Source organism: Trachypithecus francoisi, unplaced genomic scaffold (genome assembly GCF_009764315.1).
Source record: "Trachypithecus francoisi isolate TF-2019V2 unplaced genomic scaffold, Tfra_2.0 Lachesis_group10, whole genome shotgun sequence".
Taxonomy (NCBI): Eukaryota; Metazoa; Chordata; class Mammalia; order Primates; family Cercopithecidae; genus Trachypithecus; species Trachypithecus francoisi.
Genome location: NW_022681455.1, coordinates 17,321,703 through 17,341,470, shown reverse-complemented (window position 1 = coordinate 17,341,470; position 19,768 = coordinate 17,321,703). Strand labels below are relative to the sequence as shown.

The window sequence follows — 19,768 nt, the reverse complement described above, 5'->3', positions numbered from 1 at the left end:
GACTCCCAGTCTATCCCCACCCTCACAACTTCCTTCCTTCCACCCCTAGCCTCAAATGAAGTTCTTCCGTTTGCACAAGAAGAAAACTCCATTCTTCATATAATTCTGAGAATTAGATATTGCTAACATAAACTATATGGATAAAACTGTAATTCAACCAACTTCAAGACATTGCTTTATTCCTTCACAACACAGAGAAAAAAATTTATAAAACCATAGACATACAGCATAAAAAACATGCAAACCATTAAAATACTTAATACAAATCCATGCAATTTGTCTTAAAGGACCAGCAGAAGATGGACCCCGCCACAAGGCAGGAGTAAACAGGAAGGATTTCATTTGGCATGAACTTATTCATGTAATCTGAAGGCACTTATAAATTAAAGACATCTCCATAATGTTTGAAGCCACACAAAGGAGAGTGCCAAATATTTATGCTGGTCAAGTCTCCCCCTTGCTCATTTTTTTAAAGCTAGCATAGCTACTTAATTTACTCAACTAACCTTCAGCCTGTGCAACCCACACAATCATCCTTAAGCCTAAGGCAGAAATTCCAGTGGAATGAGGTCAGTCAGTCAAAGAATATGAGACATACTACAAATGTCACAAATGGGGAGAATGGATGCTTTCTTATGAAATTCACAAAAAATGGCTTAGTAGACTATGTCATCTTCTTGGTTGTAGGACATATCTGACTCCACGACCCCAAAACTTTCATCACTTTTGTTTCTATCAATCAAGGTTGCATCACTTTTACTCTTCTTCCTCTTCAATGGTTTTCCTCCCTGCAGGTCAGATGGTTCAAATCCAGCAGATCTCACCCTTTGAAGTCCTTTGGCAAATGCAACCTCAGCCCCACCTAGTTCAGCTGAATCTGAATGACTGGCTGAAGGCAAAAGTCGGTCACTCTGTAACCTTTTCCTTATTTCTTCTTCTTTAGTCTGAAATGCAGTATTAAAGAATGAAAAAGAGCCTGAATAACTTTCTACAAGTTGTGATTAATATTGCTTGTATTGAACATTCATGACTTCTCTATGTCATTATTCCGCCATATAACAAACATTTGTTGAGAAACTCTTGTTCAAGAAGGCAGACATGGGGCCTGCCCTCATGGAGCTTGGAGTCTGGTTCTTGCTCTCTGATAGGCCAATTAGAGAGCTGGGAAACGAAGGCTGTCGGACCCAGCTGTGAAGGCTGGGTCTGGCCAAGGGCATGTGGAGGGCTATGGGGGCCCTTGGTGAAAATGCAGCAGGAGTAATGCAGCCTGATGCTCTGCAGCGGGTTCTCTCAGTTTAACACCACAACCCAACCCTGTTTCTCCTCCTGCCCCCAGCCTCTATTGAAGTTTCTCTTTTTCCATATGAAGAATGCTCCATACTTCATTTAATTCCAAGAATTGGATGTTGCTTACTTAGGCTATATGGATGCAACTGTAATTTTCACCCAACCTGATTTATTCCTTCACAACAGAAAGGAAATTTTTAAGAAAAACCCACTAAACATATAACATATAATAAAAAGCATAAAGATCATTAAAATCCTAGCTAAAGACCAGACACAGTGGCTCATGTCTGTAATCCCAACACTTTGGGAGACCAAGGCAGGAGGATCATTTGAGGCCAGGAGTTTAAGACCAGCCTGGGCTACATAACAAGACCCCATTTCTAAACAAAATTTTTTTTTTTTTAAATCAGCCTCATGTAGTGGTATGGGCCTGTAGTCCTAGCTACTCAGGAGGCTGAGACAGGGGGACCACTTGAGCTGAAAAGTTCAAGGTTGCAGTGAGCTCTGAGCATGCCACTGTACTCCAGCCTGGGAAACATAGTGAGACTTTGTCTCTTAAAAAAATTACTAAAAAAAAAAAACAAAAAAACTGATTATAGATCCATGCAATTTGTCTTAAAACTGTTGATAGGAAAGGTCTGGCATGAGATCATTTTAGCAGACAGTGAACTCCTCAAGCCTAGAGCATCTGACAGCTCAGTACCTTCCTGCGCTCCTCAGCGCCCTCCATCTTCTCCTTGATGTCCTTCATTGTGAAATCCTTCACTTGCTTTCTGATCGTGAGTTTTTTCAGTCTGGCAGGTGGCTTTCTCAATGGCTTCTCAGTCATGGTTAACTGGAATAAAAACATTTTTTTTTACATGAAGAAACAATCATATTCACTGGCAGAGGAGAAGGGCAAAAGAGTTAGAATAAACAATATAAAATGTACATTCTAGGCTGGGTGCAGTGGCTCATGTAATCCCAGCACTTTGGGAGGCTGAGGTGGGAAGACTGCTTGAGCCCAGGAGTTCGAGGCCAGCCTGGGCAACATAGTGAAACCTTGTCTCTACAAAAATACAAAAAATTAGCCAGGTGTGGTGGTGTGTGCCTGCAGTCCCAGCTACTTGGGAGGCTGAGGGTGGAGGATTGCTTGAGCCCAGGAGCTGGAGGTTGCAGTGAGCCAAGATCACGCCACTGCACTCCAGTCTTGGCAACAGAGTGACACCCTGTCTCAAATTAAATAAATAAATAAATAAGTAAATAAAGTCAGTTCTAAAAATCTAACTTTTCAGGGGCAGATTTAAAAAACAACGATGTAAAAGTTGGTAACAACAGAATTATAACGATAAGATCTATTCGATGCCTTAAAAGCACCAGGCTATTACAAAAAGGCCCTACGAATGCAGGTGTTCTTAGACTACATAGAAGATGACCCCTTAGAAGGAAAAAATCTTGAGAATGAATATAAGATGAAAAGCAGTGGAGAATGGCGGTGAATTTGTAGTTCAAGGTGAAGAGTTCAACCTGATGATTTTATAATATTCCACACACTACAAGTTACTTTCATCTGGGGTAGAGATTAATTCTCATTGCTTCTGGTTTTGTGGTAGAAAGAGATAATTAACGATTACTGAACAACAACTCTGTGCTGGGCTTTGCTGGAGGAACTTGACAAACATTTTCATGACAGTGGGGGAAAAATCCCACTTCATATGATCAACTACGCTTTCAATAGTGCAAAGCGGTAATAATGACTTTCTAATTATAATTTCTAGTTCCAAAATAAGTAAAATTGTCATAAAGTATTTACGAAGAAAGTTTTAATGTATATGTTTTTGTTTTAAAAATTGGTTTTAAGATAATATAGATGGATTATAAAAAGTATAACTGATACATAAATCATCTCCTTATCCTCTATTTAACCACCCGGCCCCCAATCCCAGTCCTTAGCACGAATCTTTGTAAAGAGTTTAGTGTGTGTCTTTCCCAGATATCTGCTCTGCACACATATATATACACATATATATATGTTAAGGATATCTGTAATGTTAAACAAAACCTAAATGGAGCTATACTATACACACTGCTCTGCAATTCACTTTCTTCAATTAACTTAATACGGACATCTTTCTATATAAATATAGATTTATTACAACTGGGTGGGGGGTGGTTAACTCCAAGGCTGCATTACAAAATGAACTGAATATTGTTCTAGATAATTTCTCTAAAGCCTTTTTTTTTTAAAGACAAAGGAGCTATTAATATTCACTGTAATTTCTAAAAGATTGTTTTTCCAGACTATAATGCTGTAGGTACCGACAAAATAAAACAAAGAGAGGCAGTTTAGCGCAGAGTAAAACAAGGTACCAGACTGAGACTTAGCCAGCCCTGGGTTTGAATCCTAGCTGGACTATTGAATGATTTTTTTTTTTTTTTTTTTGAGACCGAGTCTCACCCTGTCACCCAGGCTGGAGCACATTGACACGATCTTGGCTCACTGCAACCTCCGCCTCCCAGGTTCAAGCGATTCTCCTGCCTTAGCCTCCCAAGTAGCTGGGGTTACAGGTGTGTGTCACCATGCCTGGTTAATTTTTGTATTTTTAGTAGAGACTGGGTTTCACCGTGTTGGCCAGGCTGGTCTTGAACTCCTGACCTCAGGTGTTCCACCTGCCTCAGCCACCCAAAGTGCTGGGATTACAGGCATGAGCCACCACGCCCAGCGTGTGCATTGATTCTCTATGGTTCCATAAACTCTGCAATCTATGGTTTCCTCATTTGTAAAATAAGTTTAATAATACATATTTTGGAATTGGTTTTAAAAAAGAAAGAAAAGGATAAAGTAGCCATCCTGCAAATGATAGCTACTTTTCATTCAGTCAAAGCAGTGACTTTTTCCAAAGGTAGAACACAAACTCGTAACCAGGACAAAGCGGAAAGGGGCCGAAGCACAGAAGCACAGAGGGGAGGAAGGAGAGCCTGCAGCCGGGGGGGACCATCAAGCAGCAGGCCTGAGCTTCAGCTCTGGGGCGGCAGGAACGCCCAGCGCGTAGTGGAGACCCAGGCAGCTCTTCTCTTTGGACTCAATTTTCTCAACTGTGAAGCAGCAAGGGGGTGGAGGCCTATTAAGCTTTCTTCAGCTCTAAACTCTATGATTCTTAGAAAGTCTTCTAAAGAAAAAAAAATGTATTGATGTTTTGGTTCCTTTAGACCCATCGGACAGTTTATACGGTGCAAAGTTTTTCACTACTTGAAAACCGTGGAATGTTTGTCAAACCAAGTTCCCTCTGCCATCATCATTTTGCATTATTTTTTATGACAATTGGCTCTTGAGTTTCCTGCTGGCAAAAACCACCCGCTGAAAAGAGGGAAATACTTGCTTTGGTGGCTCAACTAGAGATACTGTGAAATTAGCAAGAAAATGATTTTTTAGGGATGTTCATGCATAGAAGGCTAAAAGAAAATTAAGTAGTAATCCAAGATCCACTAAAGAAATGCCAGATTAGGCTATACATAGGAGCCTGAACCTTGACTAAAATTCTGAGATCAGGAGTTCTGAGAGAACTTGAATTTTTCTGTTTTGGTCACCTCTTCCCGTGGCTTAATCCTACAATGATCCTCCCCATAGAGGAAGTTAATCCTACCTGTGCAAGCCATGTTCTTTCTTGAGCTTCACATTTTAGGTAAAAAAACAAAAATCATCTAGAAAGATATCTGTATCCTTTACAATTGAATTTTATGAAGTCAGAATTTATCAAATGTTGGCACTTAAAAATGTTAACAATGGGCCGGGCGCAGTGGCTCACGCTATAATCCCAGCACTTTAGGAGGCTGAGGCAGGCGGATTGCTTGAGTTCAGGAATTCAAGACCAGCCTGGGCAATGTAGTCAGACCCTGTCTTTTTAAAAAAATAATAATAATAACAATGATCACCTTATGCTTAGAGAGGTGTTACCAGTGGAAACAGCAACAAATTGGCCACAACAAAATCAACCTACAGAAGTTACCAGTTCAATTATTTTCTTAAATAATACTTTTAGAGGACTGCCAAGTTCAAAATGCTACAATTAGATTAGAGTCCTGTTTTTAGCTACTAACTTGTATATTTTACTTCTTACATACACTGTGCATTCCTCAGAGCTTTCTTAATTAACTATTGACCTATGGATGAACCTGTCTTCATTTCATTCCCTTAAGGGAGTCTTGTGGATAGAACAGGCCAGTCCTGCAAAAGATCCTTCATTCTTGTTTTGTCACTGTTAGGCCTCCTGGGGAAGGTCACTCTGATCATTAGCTGGCGTTACTGAGTCCTAACTCAGTCAACTCCTCCTCCTTAAAAACTCTCCATGAGGTTCAACAAATAATGTTAGAGACTCTTATTTAATGTGAACAAATTCTCCAATTACACTTCAGGTTCCCAAGTACAGAAGTTGCACAGAGAAGGGAATAAACTTTGACCAGACACAGAGGTCAGTAGTGAATTCACAGGGCCTCAGGTAGGGAGACCCATGATGTGCTAAGTGGCAGAGAGAAATGAATTTGGGATAAAAGACGAACTCAATAATACCTATGTGGATAAATGAGAGCCAATCACATTTCTCTGAAGAGGTCTATACCAATCCATACACATATTGACATGTGTACATAAAACCAATGTTTGCTTATAATATAGTCACTTAAGTCTCATTAGAATGTTTAAAAATACACTGATTCAACAATCTGATACTTAGCTTCTTAATTTTATATTTCTTACATATCATTTTAACTCTTAATTTTTTTTTTAAGAAATGGCATCTTACCATGTTGCCCAGGCTGGTCTTGAACACCTGGACTCAAGGGACGCTCCCAGCTTAGCCTCCTAAAGCACTAGGATTACAAATGTGAGCCTAGCACATTTAACTCTTTTTTTTTTTTAATTGGGTTTTTTGTTTGACAGGGTTTCGCTCTTTCACCCAGGCTGGAGTGCAGTGGTACAATCATCCTCCAGCCTCAGCCTCCTAAGTAGCTGGAACTACAGGTGCACATCACCAAGCCCAGCTAATTTTTTTTTTTTTTTTAGAGATGGGTTTTTACCATGTTGCCCAGGTGATCTCAAACTCCTGGGCTCAAGCCATCTGCCTGTCTTGGTCTCCCAAAGTGCTGGGATTACAGGCATGAGCCACCTAGCTCAGCCTGAGTTTCACTCTTAAGTAAACATAAAATATTCTAGCATAAACATTTTTGAAAGATGGCTATCCAGAGAGTACTATGAAATTACTGTGGTGTTCACTAGGAAGCTTACAAAGAAAATTAAGAAAAAAGACAAAGGGGGCTCTGTGGTGGACACAGATCCTCTCCTTACCTCTAGGGAGAGACTAGCTTATGGGGGATGCCCCTGCTTCGGAAGAGGGACCTTCATGAAGGTGAACCCTCAATTTTCAACATCCTTTATTCAATTTCACTCTAAATAACTCAATGAAAGATAATGATCTGGCTAAGAAGCAGCCAGATCTAAGTCTGAAATGCCCTCATATTTAAATACACTATTGTTCCACATAAGAAGTCTTATTTTTAAATTATTCTCCTTGGCTGCTCGGCTTGTTCAGTTGGTAGAGCATGAGACTCAAAGTATTTTCGCATTTATTCCATTTTCCCCATAATATTTTATTTAAAAGAATGTTTTCCCCTAGAGCAATGAAGAAATAATATTTACATGTCTGTTAAGATTCACCACATTGGGGCGGAGCAAGATGGCCGAATAGGAACAGCTCCAGTCTCCAACTCCCAGTGCGAGCGACACAGAAGACCGGTGATTTCTGCATTTTCAACTGAGGTACTGGGGTCATCTCTCTAGGGAGTGCCGGACAATCGGTGCGGTCAGCTGCTGCAGCCTGACCAGCGTGAGCTGAAGCAGGGCGAGGCATCGCCTCACCTGAAGCGCAAGGGGGAAGGAAATCCTTTTCCTAGCCAGGGGAACTGAGACACCAACACCTGAAAATCGGGTAACTCCCACCCCAATACTGCGCTTTAAGGAAACAGGCACACCAGGAGAATATATCCCACACCTGGCCGGGAGGGTCCCACGCCCACGGAGCCTCCCTCACTGCTAACCAGCCGTCTGCGGGGATCTATCCGCAAGGCAGCAGCGAGGCTGGGGAGGGGCGCCCGCCATTGCTGAGGCTTAAGTAGGTAAACAAAGCCGCTGGGAAGCTCGAACTGGGTGGAGCTCACAGCAGCTCAAGGAAGCCTGCCTGTCTCTGTAGACTCTACCGCTGCGGACAGCGCACAGCTGCAGTCCATTAGGGGAAAGAGCGGGGCCGATGCAGACCCGAACGACTCTGTCTGACAGCTTTGGGGAGAGCCGTGGATCTCCTAACGCGGAGGTTGAGATCTGAGAACGGACAGACTGCCTGCTCAGGTGGGTCCCTGACCCCTGAGTAGCCTAGCTGGGAGACATCCCCTACTAGGGGCAGTCTGATACCCCACACCTCACAGGGTGGCCACCCCTGAGAGGAAACTTCCAAAGAAAGAATCAGACAGGTACACTCGCTGTTCAGCAATATTCTATCTTCGGCAACCTCTGCTGCTGATACCCAGGCAAACAGGGTCTGGAGTGGACCTCAAGCAATCTCTAACAGACCAACAGACAGTCCTTCTGACTGTCAGACGGAAAACTATCAAACAGGAAGGACACCTATACCAAAACCCCATCAGTACGTCACCATCATCAAAGTCCAGACAGATAAAACCACAAAGATGGGGAAGAAGCAGGGCAGAAAAGCTGGAAATTCAAAAAATAAGAGCGCATCTCCCCCTGCAAAGGAGCGCAGCCCATCGCCAGCAACGGATCAAAGCTGGTCAGAGAATGACTTTGACGAGATGAGAGAAGAAGGCTTCAGTCCATCAACCTCTCAGAGCTAAAGGAGGAATTACGTACCCAGCGCAAAGAAACTAAAAATCTTGAAAAAAAGTGAAGAATTGACAGCTAGACTAATTAATGCAGAGAAGATCATAAACGAAATGACAGAGATGAAAACCATGACACGAGAAATACGTGACAAATGCACAAGCTTCGGTAACCGACTCGATCAACTGGAGGAAAGAGTATCAGCGATTGAGGATCAAATGAATGAAATGAAGCGAGAAGAGAAACCAAAAAAAAAGAAGAAAAAGAAATGAACAAAGCCTGCAAGAAGTATGGGATTATGTAAAAAGACCAAATCTACGTCTGATTGGGGTGCCTGAAAGTGAGGGGGAAAATGGAACCAAGTTGGAAAACACTCTTCAGGATATCATCCAGGAGAACTTCCCCAACCTAGTAGGGCAGGCCAACATTCAAATTCAGGAAATACAGAGAACGCCACAAAGATACTCCTCCAGAAGAGCAACTCCAAGACACATAATTGCCAGATTCACCAAAGTTGAAATGAAGGAAAAAATCTTAAGGGCAGCCAGAGAGAAAGGTCGGGTTACCCACAAAGGGAAGCCCATCAGAATAACAGCAGACCTCTCGGCAGAAACTCTACAAGCCAGAAGAGAGTGGGGGCCAATATTCACGTTCTTAAAGAAAAGAATTTTCAACCGAGAATTTCATATCCAGCCAAACTAAGTTCATCAGTGAAGGAGAAATAAAATCCTTTACAGATAAGCAAATGCTTAGAGATTTTGTCACCACCAGGCCTGCCTTACAAGAGACCCTGAAGGAAGCCCTAAACATGGAAAGGAACAACCGGTACCAGCCATTGCAAAAACATGCCAAAATGTAAAGACCATCGAGGCTAGGAAGAAACTGCATCAACTAACGAGCAAAATAACCAGTTAATATCATAATGACAGGATCAAGTTCACACATAACAATATTAACCTTAAATGTCAATGGACTAAATGCTCCAATTAAAAGACACAGACTGGCAAACTGGATAAAGAGTCAAGACCCATCAGTCTGCTGTATTCAGGAGACCCATCTCACATGCAGAGACATACATAGGCTCAAAATAAAGGGATGGAGGAAGATCTACCAAGCAAATGGAGAACAAAAAAAAGCAGGGGTTGCAATCCTAGTCTCTGATAAAACAGACGACTTTAAGCCATCAAAGATCAAAAGAGACAATGAAGGCCATTACATAATGGTAAAGGATCAATTCAACAGGAAGAGCTAACTCTCCTAAATATATATGCACCCAATACAGGAGCACCCAGATTCATAAAGCAAGTCCTTAGAGACCTACAAAAGACTTAGACTCCCATACAATAATAATGGGAGACTTCAACACTCCACTGTCAACATTAGACAGATCAACGAGACAGAAAGTTAACAAGGATATCCAGTTGAACTCATCTCTGCACCAAGCGGACCTAATAGACATCTATAGAACTCTCCACCCCAAATCAACAGAATATACATTCTTCTCAGCACCACATCGCACTTATTCCAAAATTGACCACATAATTGGAAGTAAAGCACTCCTCAGCAAATGTACAAGAACAGAAATTATAACAAACTGTCTCTCAGACCACAGTGCAATCAAACTAGAACTCAGGACTAAGAAACTCAATCAAAACCGCTCAACTACATGGAAACTGAACAACCTGCTCCTGAATGACTACTGGGTACATAACGAAATGAAAGCAGAAATAAAGATGTTCTTTGAAACCAATGAGAACAAAGATACAACATACCAGAATCTCTGGGACACATTTAAAGCAGTGTGTAGAGGGAAATTTATAGCACTAAATGCCCACAAGAGAAAGCAGGAGAGATCTAAAATTGACACTCTAACATCACAATTAAAAGAACTAGAGAGGCAAGAGCAAACACATTCAAAAGCTAGCAGAAGGCAAGAAATAACTAAGATCAGAGCAGAACTGAAGGAGATAGAGACACAAAAACCCTCCAAAAAATCAATGAATCCAGGAGTTGGTTTTTTGAAAAGATCAACAAAATTGACAGACCGCTAGCTAGACTAATAAAGAAAAAAGAGAGAAGAATCAAATAGACGCAATAAAAAATGATAAAGGGGATATCACCACCGACCCCACAGAAATACAAACAACCATCAGAGAATACTATAAATGCCTCTACGCAAATCAACTAGAAAATCTAGAAGAAATGGATAATTTCCTGGACACTTACACTCTCCCAAGACTAAACCAGGAAGAAGTTGAATCCCTGAATAGACCAATAGCAGGCTCTGAAATTGAGGCAACAATTAATAGCCTACCCACCAAAAAAAGTCCAGGACCAGATGGATTCACAGCTGAATTCTACCAGAGGTACAAGGAGGAGCTGGTACCATTCCTTCTGAAACTATTTCAATCAATAGAAAAAGAGGGAATCCTCCCTAACTCTTTTTATGAGGCCAACATCATCCTGATACCAAAGCCTGGCAGAGACACAACAAAAAAGAGAATTTTAGACCAATATCCCTGATGAACATCGATGCAAAAATCCTCAATAAAATACTGGCAAACCGGATTCAGCAGCACATCAAAAAGCTTATCCACCATGATCAAGTGGGCTTCATCCCTGGGATGCAAGGCTGGTTCAACATTCGCAAATCAATAAACGTAATCCAGCATATAAACAGAACCAAAGACAAGAACCACATAATTATCTCAATAGATGCAGAAAAGGCTTTTGACAAAATTCAACAGCCCTTTATGCTAAAAACGCTCAATAAATTTGGTATTGATGGAACGTACCTCAAAATAATAAGAGCTATTTATGACAAACCCACAGCTAATATCATACTGAATGGGCAAAAACTGGAAAAATTCCCTTTGAAAACTGGCACAAGACAGGGATGCCCTCTCTCACCACTCCTATTCAACATAGTGTTGGAAGTTCTGGCTAGGGCAATCAGGCAAGAGAAAGAAATCAAGGGTATCCAGTTAGGAAAAGAAGAAGTCAAATTGTCCCTGTTTGCAGATGACATGATTGTATATTTAGAAAACCCCATCGTCTCAGCCCAAAATCTCCTTAAGCTGATAAGCAACTTCAGCAAAGTCTCAGGATACAAAATTAATGTGCAAAAATCACAAGCATTCTTATACACCAGTAACAGACAAGCAGAGAGCCAAATCAGAATGAACTTCCATTCACAATTGCTTCAAAGAGAATAAAATACCTAGGAATCCAGCTTACAAGGGATGTCAAGGACCTCTTCAAGGAGAACTACAAACCACTGCTCAGTGATCAAAGAGGACACAACAAATGGAAGAACATACCATGCTCATGGATAGGAAGAATCAATATCGTGAAAATGGCCATACTGCCCAAGGTGATTTATAGATTCAATGCCATCCCCATCAAGCTACCAATGACTTTCTTCACAGAATTGGAAAAAACTGCTTTAAAGTTCATATGGAACCAAAAAGAGCCCGCATTGCCAAGACAATCCTAAGTCAAAAGGACAAAGCTGGAGGCGTCACGCTACCTGACTTCAAACTATACTACAAGGCTACAGTAACAAACAGCATGGTACTGGTACCACAACAGAGATATAGACCAATGGAACAGAACAGAGTCCTCAGAAATAATACCACACATCTACAGCCATCTGATCTTTGACAAACCTGAGAGAAACAAGAAATGGGGAAAGGATTCCCTATTAATAAATGGTGCTGGGAAAATTGGCTAGCCATAAGTAGAAAGCTGAAACTGGATCCTTTCCTTACCCCTTATACGAAAATTAATTCAAGATGGATTAGAGACTTAAATGTTAGACCTAATACCATAAAAACCCTAGAAGAAAATCTAGGTAGTACCATTCAGGACATAGGCATGGGCAAGGACTTCATGTCTAAAACACCAAAAGCAACGGCAGCAAAAGCAAAAATTGACACATGGGATCTAATTAAACTAAAGAGCTTTTGCACAGCTAAAGAAACTACCATCAGAGTGAACAGGCAACCTACAGAATGGGAGAAAATTTTTGCAACCTACTCATCTGACAAAGGGCTAATATCCGAATCTACAAAGAACTCAAACAAATATACAAAAAAAAACAAACAACCCCATCAAAAAGTGGGGAAAGGATATGAACAGACATTTCTCAAAAGAAGACATCCATACAGCCAACAGACACATGAAAAAATGCTCATCATCACTCGCCATCAGAGAAATGCAAATCAAAACCACAATGAGATACCATCTCACACCAGTTAGAATGGCAATCATTAAGAAGTCAGGAAACAACAGTGTTGGAGAGGATGTGGAGAAATAGGAACACTTTTACACTGTTGGTGGGATTGTAAACTAGTTCAACCATTATGGAAAACAGTATGGCGATTCCTCAAGGATCTAGAACTAGATGTACCATATGACCCAGCCATCCCACTACTGGGTATATACCCAAAGGATTATAAATTACTCTACTACAAAGACACATGCACACGTATGTTTATTGCGGCACTATTCACAATAGCAAAGACTTGGAATCAACCCAAATGTCCATCTGTGACAGACTGGATTAAGAAAATGTGGCACATATACACCATGGAATACTATGCAGCCATCAAAAAGGATGAGTTTGCATCCTTTGTAGGGACATGGATGCAGCTGGAAACCATCATTCTAGCAAACTATCACAAGAAGAGAAAACCAAACACCGCATGTTCTCACTCATAGGTGGGAACTGAACATGAGAATCACTTGGACTCGGGAAGGGGAACATCACACACTGGGGCCTATCATGGGGAGGGGGGAGGAGGGAGGCTTTCATGGGGAGTTATACATGATATAAACGTCATGCACATGTACCCTAGAACTTAAAGTATAATAAAAAAAAAAAAAAAAAAAAAAAAAAAAAAAAAAGATTCACCACATTGTAGTAACTGCTGACATAATATCTTTTTATTGACTATCCCTTTTTTGTTTCCCTTGACTTCTTGTTTTGTTTTTAGCCAGTTTTATCAGTCTGGGTTTGAAAAACTTATTAAATATTAGATATTCAAAGTATTAATATTATTAATGATTAATATTATCTTATAATATTTCCATTCTTAATACGGTTCCCCTCTCAGTCCTTCAATATTCATTCTCATCTTTTTACATTGGCCTCATAACTCTTCCCAAAATATGCAAGACACCTGGTGTCTGACACGCATATGTTCTCAGTTACCCCTGAATTGAAAGAAGTTTTATCTGTGACACAGAAACTGCATCTCTTTTATTTCCTTAGGCTTCCTGAGTATAATCTTAGTTCCTATTCCTGAAATGGTATATTTTCAAGAATATTTCAGAATTTTCTTTCACAATGAATAGGGAATCAAGAATGATTTCAAATGCTTTAACCCTTCCCAGCTTTGGTAACGAATTTGGGAGCATTGTGTAGAGTTTTGGTGAAACTTCTGGGCAGTAGTTCTCAACCTGGGCTGCCCATGGGAATCGCCTGGGAGCTTTCAGAAGTGTGAAAGCAGGGCCACATGCCCAGGCTGTGTGGTAGGAAGTGGTACCTAGACACTGGGATGTCTGAAATATCCCCAGGTGACTCCAATGTACCGGCAGGTTGAGGACCACTGGATTAGGCGATGAAACAAGAGAGCTGTGTGTTACTGCCTGGTCTGTTGCAAGCCTGGCTTATGCTGGGATATCTTGGCCTAATACCAAAGTCAAAAAAACAAAATTGTGCCATTCCTGAAGGCTGTCACATTTAAATCCTTTTGAGAACATTCCCAACAACCATTCTATGCCTATATAATATGAAAAATAGTCTTCATCTTTGGTTCACTTAATGATGCTATTAAAAGTCCAGCCCATAGTTATTATTTTTTTAAAGGTGCATCTCTTTCACAAGGTAGTTTATATTAATTAACCTCGCAGGCTCCCTTGCGAAGTCTAAGTCAGAACTCATTCATCTCTGGCAATTGAATCACGGAGAATGTTTTAATGTGATTCCTACTGGCATATGTATGCAGACATCGAAGTGTCTATAGCATTTTCCTTAAGGAGACATTGTTTAGCTACTGAATGTTTCCACAATCTATCTGCCTCCTCTCAAACTTGCTTTCCTTTTTCTTTTGACACGCCTTCTTTTTTTCTGACCCCTACAGACTGACCTACAGCTAGAAAAAAATCTTTCCTCTCCCCTTTGATATTAAAAACCCCATCCTTCTTCTAGTACTTTCAAATAAGATAAGGCACTCTAAAATGCCTTGTATCATGAGAGCGTTGTGCAAATGTAAATTGTCATATGTTGGCATTATCTTTTCCATTATATAATCCATTTTTACCTTCCTTTCCGCCCTCCCCCCACCCCCCGACATCCTCTTATTATTGGCAGCCTGATAATGTTATTCACAAGGTTTGGCAATCTCCTTTCCTTTCTCCCAAATACTTTCTGCAGGATTTATTTTCCTTTTTCAAAAGAAAATGCCACTTTGGCTTTTATTCATGAGTTCTCAACATTCCCCATACACAAAGAAGGAAATTAACTTTATTCAAACACTAAGTAACTCAGTCTAGGTGGCAAATTTGATTGAAATAATGAGTTTTTAATTCCTAATGGACTGTTTTCCCTACAACACAGGGATAGACAACCATTAAGTAGCCTTTGGGTAGTTTCTGGTCTCTATTTCCACCATTTCCTTTTCTTTCTTTTCTTTTTCATTCATTTTTTTCTCTGGCCTCTTTTCTTTTCTTTTTTTTCTCTGACTTCTTTTCACTGTTATTTCTTTTTTTTTTCTTTCACTTTCTCTCTTCTGCCTGTACTTCAAGGACTACTGGGAGTGCCTGGGAGCATTGGCTTAAAAAAAAAAAACCCAAACAAACAAGAAAACAAAACAAAATAACAGCAACAACTAAGTCTGCTATCTTCTTCACAGGCTTCCACATAATTTATTTAACAATTTAGAACTCAGGGCAAGGCGCAATGGCTCACACCTGTAATCTCAGCACTTTGGGAGGCCGAGGCGGGGGAATCACGATGTCGGGAGTTCAAGACCAGCCTGGCCAAGATGGCGAAACTCCATCTCTACTAAAAATATAAAAATTAGTCAGGCATGGTGGCAGGCACCTGTAATCCCAGCTTCCAGGGAGGCTGGGGAACAAGAATCGCTTGAACCCAGTAGGCAGAGGTTGCAGTGAGCCAAGATTGCACCACTGTAATCTAGCCTGGGCGACAAAGCAAGACTCCATCTCAAAAAAAAAAAAAAATTTAGAACTCTAGACTTTAACCAAGCTAGTTAAAATCAGAGTAAAAATATTATTCATGCTGAGGAAAAGCTATGACAGATTAATCAGGATAAATTAACAAAGAAAAATAATAGTAGAGCAATTTCTAGAATTCTATTTAATTCTTCATGTTTGATTTTGGGGTGTGCATATGGATAAATGTATAGCCATATTTGTTTTAGCTTTGGCATTTAGGCCTATTTTTTTTCTCTTTTAAAGTTTTACTTTATTTTTAATGGACATGGAATTGTATATATTTATAGGGTACAGTATGATGTTTTGATACATGTGTAATGATGAAGTCAGGGTAATTAGCATATCCATCACCTCAAACACTTGTCGGGCCTATTTTCTTACTGAATAAATCAGATTCAGTTTTACATTTCTAATGCCCGCACAATGCCTATTACATAGGTAGTGCTCAAGAAAAACTGTTGAAAGAATGAAAGTGTGTTATTCAGTGGGGCCTATTGTTTCTCAAATTTAGTAAAACCCAATATATGTTTTACTGGATCAGTTAATCATTAATAATTGGAGCAATTCCTGAGTCCACAAAGAAGGATGGTGTATTAGTCTGTTCTCACATTGCTATAAGGAAATACCTGAGGCTGGGTATTTTTCTTTATAAATTATGTTTATTTATAATAACTTTATAAAGAAAAGAGGTTTAATTGATTCACAGTTTTACACGGCTGGGAAGGCCTCAGGAAACTTACAATCATGGTGGGAAGAACCTTTTCAGAAGGCGGGAGGAGAGTGCAAGCAGGGGAAATGCCAGACATCTATAAAACCATCAGATTTCGTGAGACTCACTCACTATCATGAGAACAGCATAGGGGAAACCACCTGCATGATTCAATTACCTCCACCTGGTTCCACCCTTGACACCTGAGGATTACAATTCAAGGTGAGATTTGAGTGGGAGCACAGAACCAAACCATATGAGATGGTGTGTGGAGGTGTGGGGGGAATTTAAGGGACTTAAATAAATGCTGTTATCTGTATTGTAACTTGCATATGCTGGAAATAATGACTCATGATCCATCATATTCTATTGCTAATTTTAACTATAAGCTAATGTTAATTACAAAATTACTTGCCGTGACATCATATGACTCTCCATTTCTAAATACTTTGCTGTGGCTTTGTATAATTCCTTGAACAATTAGTTCCTCCAGGATATCTGATGACTTCTGTCGCTCTCGACTGTCTAGGGGTTGGGATTTATTGATTAATCCATTGGTCACTAGATCTTCCAAAAAAGAAGAAAAGAAAAAAGAAAGCAAAATTTAAGAATCAAGATTTTTTTCAATCAAATGCTAAATGGATGCCTTACAAACCATGCTACTTAATTAGATCTTAGCTTCAACACTTAATATATTTCTATTATAAGTCTTTGTAATCCTTTGAAGTTCAAATTATTCATGTTCTTACAGAGGATACACATCAATATAATATACTGTTTACTTAGCAGATCACATATTAAGATAACAAAAAGCCTTTCTGTGTGCTGCTGTGGACTGCCTTTTTGTAGTAACAACACTTATACACTTGGGTACGACGACGTTGGTTTGCTCGAGTAATTATGAAGCTAAACCACAGCTAAGAATCAGATATTCTTTTGGTGATTCTTTGAGTTGTGGTTTGGTTTCCATGCTTTGTATACAAAGGATAAACAGCGTGATGTTGCCAAGAGACTTCTAGTTCTGCAACCCTAAGTTTATAATTATGCCATCTGCCAAGTCTACGTAAGTAAAAGTGTGCCTTTTTGAAAAGAGTCTTTGAACCAAATCAGAATTGGAGTTAGAGTGATATTAGCTAAATTTTTATTCATGATTCTAAAAATGAGCACTGAAACAGTTTATGGGGGAGTCTTTATAAGCTGCACTAATGAGAGAGGCTCCCCCATCACAAATCATCCAATTACATAAATAAGCAAATAAGCAGCCATGGTTATGCCATCACATTATAAAACAAACAGCGCTGGCCTGTTGGGCCAAAGACACTTTTGCTTTTCCTGTCTGTAACAGTGCAATAGGAAGTCCTGAGAAGTGAGCTATCTTCTATGCTGTCATCATCAGGAAGTCCTGATGTAACCAAGTCCATTCTATTTAGTGGATGGCATCTTCCCATAAAAAATTCTTTCTTTTTTTTTTGTTTTGAGATTAAGTTTCACTCTTGTCACTCAGGCTGGAGTGCAATGGCGAGATCTCAGCTCACTGCAATCTCCTCCTCCTGGGTTCAAGCGATTCTCTTGCCTCAGCCTCCCAAGCATCTGGGACTACAGGTGTGTGCCACCATGCCTAATTTTTGTATTTTTAGTAGAGATGGGATGTCACCATGTTGGACAGGCTGGTCTCAAACTCCTGACCTCAGGTGGTCTGCCCACCTTGGCCGCCTGAAGAGCTGGGATTACAGGCATGAGCCACCTTGCCCGGCGAAAATTTCTAATCTCAGTGGTTAGCAGTGAGACCTCTCATGAATTTATGCTGAGAAGATAGAAGACACACACACACACACTCACACACACTCACACACACTAATCAGATGTCTCTCACTTCAACATATTAACCTTTCCGGTATAAGAGATTTCTAGGATTGGCCACTGCAAGTAATCCAACAGTTTTCCTCCTATCAGTATCTGTCTAGTGCTGTTTTTTCTACTCTTGCAAGTGTTTGAAATAGAGCCGCTTCTGATTTTAAAGTGCTCTGTACAGATTTTGGCACGGGGTAGTAAAACACGTCAGACGGGGAGGTCAACGAGAAACTTGAAACAATGGAGAAGATTTCAATGACAAGGTCAGAAGTGAATCCCCTTCAAGGAACTGGAATTATTTTTTTGGTTAGAAGGTGGCCTTGTTTGGAAGGGTCAAAATAATAATAATGATCATTTACTGAGCACTTAGGCACCTGCACTACACTAAGTACTTGACACACTGTATCACATCCAATGCAAACATCAACTCAGAGTGCTATTATTATCATCCCTATTTTAGAAATAAACACTGATGTGAGAGAAGCTAATTAACTTATCATGGTGACACAGGTAGCATGTGTGTTACGCAGGGCTAAATCTAAGTCTGCTTGGCTCCAACCCTCACTCTCTCAACTGTCCCACTGTTTCCCAAATACGTCATGTAAGCAGCTCCACTGTCAGTGCCTCATTTCTCTCCCAGGATGTTTCTAAAAGGAATGTCATGTTTGACATCTGTTGCTAACGTAATAAAATCATTGTAACCATTGCGATCCGTTCTTTTTGGAGTTCTCTAAAGTATTTGGCTTGATATTTACAGCGACTAACTTATACAGAGATTCCTGGAATATGTCAGTCATTTCAACAATTTTCATGCTTTCTTGGGACATTGGAGAATATTGGAGATTGTTTAAAAACCATGTTGTGCTTCTTTTGATTATAAAAGTAATAGTTACTGTAGTAAACTTAGAAAATACAGAAACTAGTAAAAGATTAGAAAAATGCCTATGCTTTCACCACCCAGAGATTACCATTGTTAATATACAAAATTTTATTTTTATAAGTTCGACATCATACTGAACATACAGTTTCATTTCTTATCTAGCTAATATTTATATGAGCATTTTCTGATGTCACTGGAAACTCTTCATAAGCATAAGTGTAAAAAGTGAAATTATACAAGAAAACATGGGTGAATTCATCTTTAACCTTGGTGTAGGGAAAGGCTTTCTAACTGTGACTCAAAATCCAAATTGAATTTTAAACATTTATAAAAGTTACTAGATTAAAAATGACTTTTGCAAAACAAAACTCCCCATAAACATAATGAGTTGAGTATAGATATAATGTACCTCTTAATTTTATGTATTAAGAAAGACACAATATCATTTTTGGTATTCTTGCTAAAACTGTATAACCCTGGCTCATGCCTGTAATCCCAGCACTTTGGGAGGCCAAGGCAGGTGGATCACTTGAGGTTAGGAGTTCAAGATCAGCCTGGCTAACATGGTGAAACCCCGTCTCTACTAAAAACAAACAAAAAACCTGAGTGTGGTGGCGGGCACCTGTAATCCCAGCTAGTTGACAGGCTGAGGCAGACAGAATTGCTTGAATCTGGGAGGCGGAGGTTGCAGTGAGCTGAGATTGTGCCACTGCACTCCAGCCTGGGTGACAAAACAAGGCTCTGTCTCCAAAAAAAAAAAAAAAAAAAAAAAAAAATGCATAACCCAAATCCAATCAGGAGGAAAGCTCAAACAAACCCAAATTGATAAACATTCTGCAAAATAAATGTTTTATACTTTTCAAAGATATCAAGTTCATAAAAGACTAAGAAAAACTGAGGAGTTGTTCAGATTAAAGAAGACTAAAGACCATAG

The 19,768-nt window shown here is 39.9% G+C and overlaps 1 protein-coding gene across 1 annotated transcript in view; it reads right to left on the bottom strand.

Moving 5' to 3' along the window:
• Positions 1–221: 221 nt before the first annotated feature.
• STMND1 (stathmin domain containing 1) overlaps positions 222–19,768 on the bottom strand; it is a 34,767-nt gene continuing 15,220 nt past the window's right edge. The window contains exons 3-5 of the mRNA XM_033219871.1: positions 16,519–16,670; positions 1,991–2,122; positions 222–944 (exon numbers count right to left, since the gene is read on the bottom strand). Coding sequence (XP_033075762.1) covers positions 657–944; positions 1,991–2,122; positions 16,519–16,670 — 572 coding nt within the window. The 3' untranslated portion in view covers positions 222–656. The remainder of the gene's footprint in view (positions 945–1,990; positions 2,123–16,518; positions 16,671–19,768) is intronic.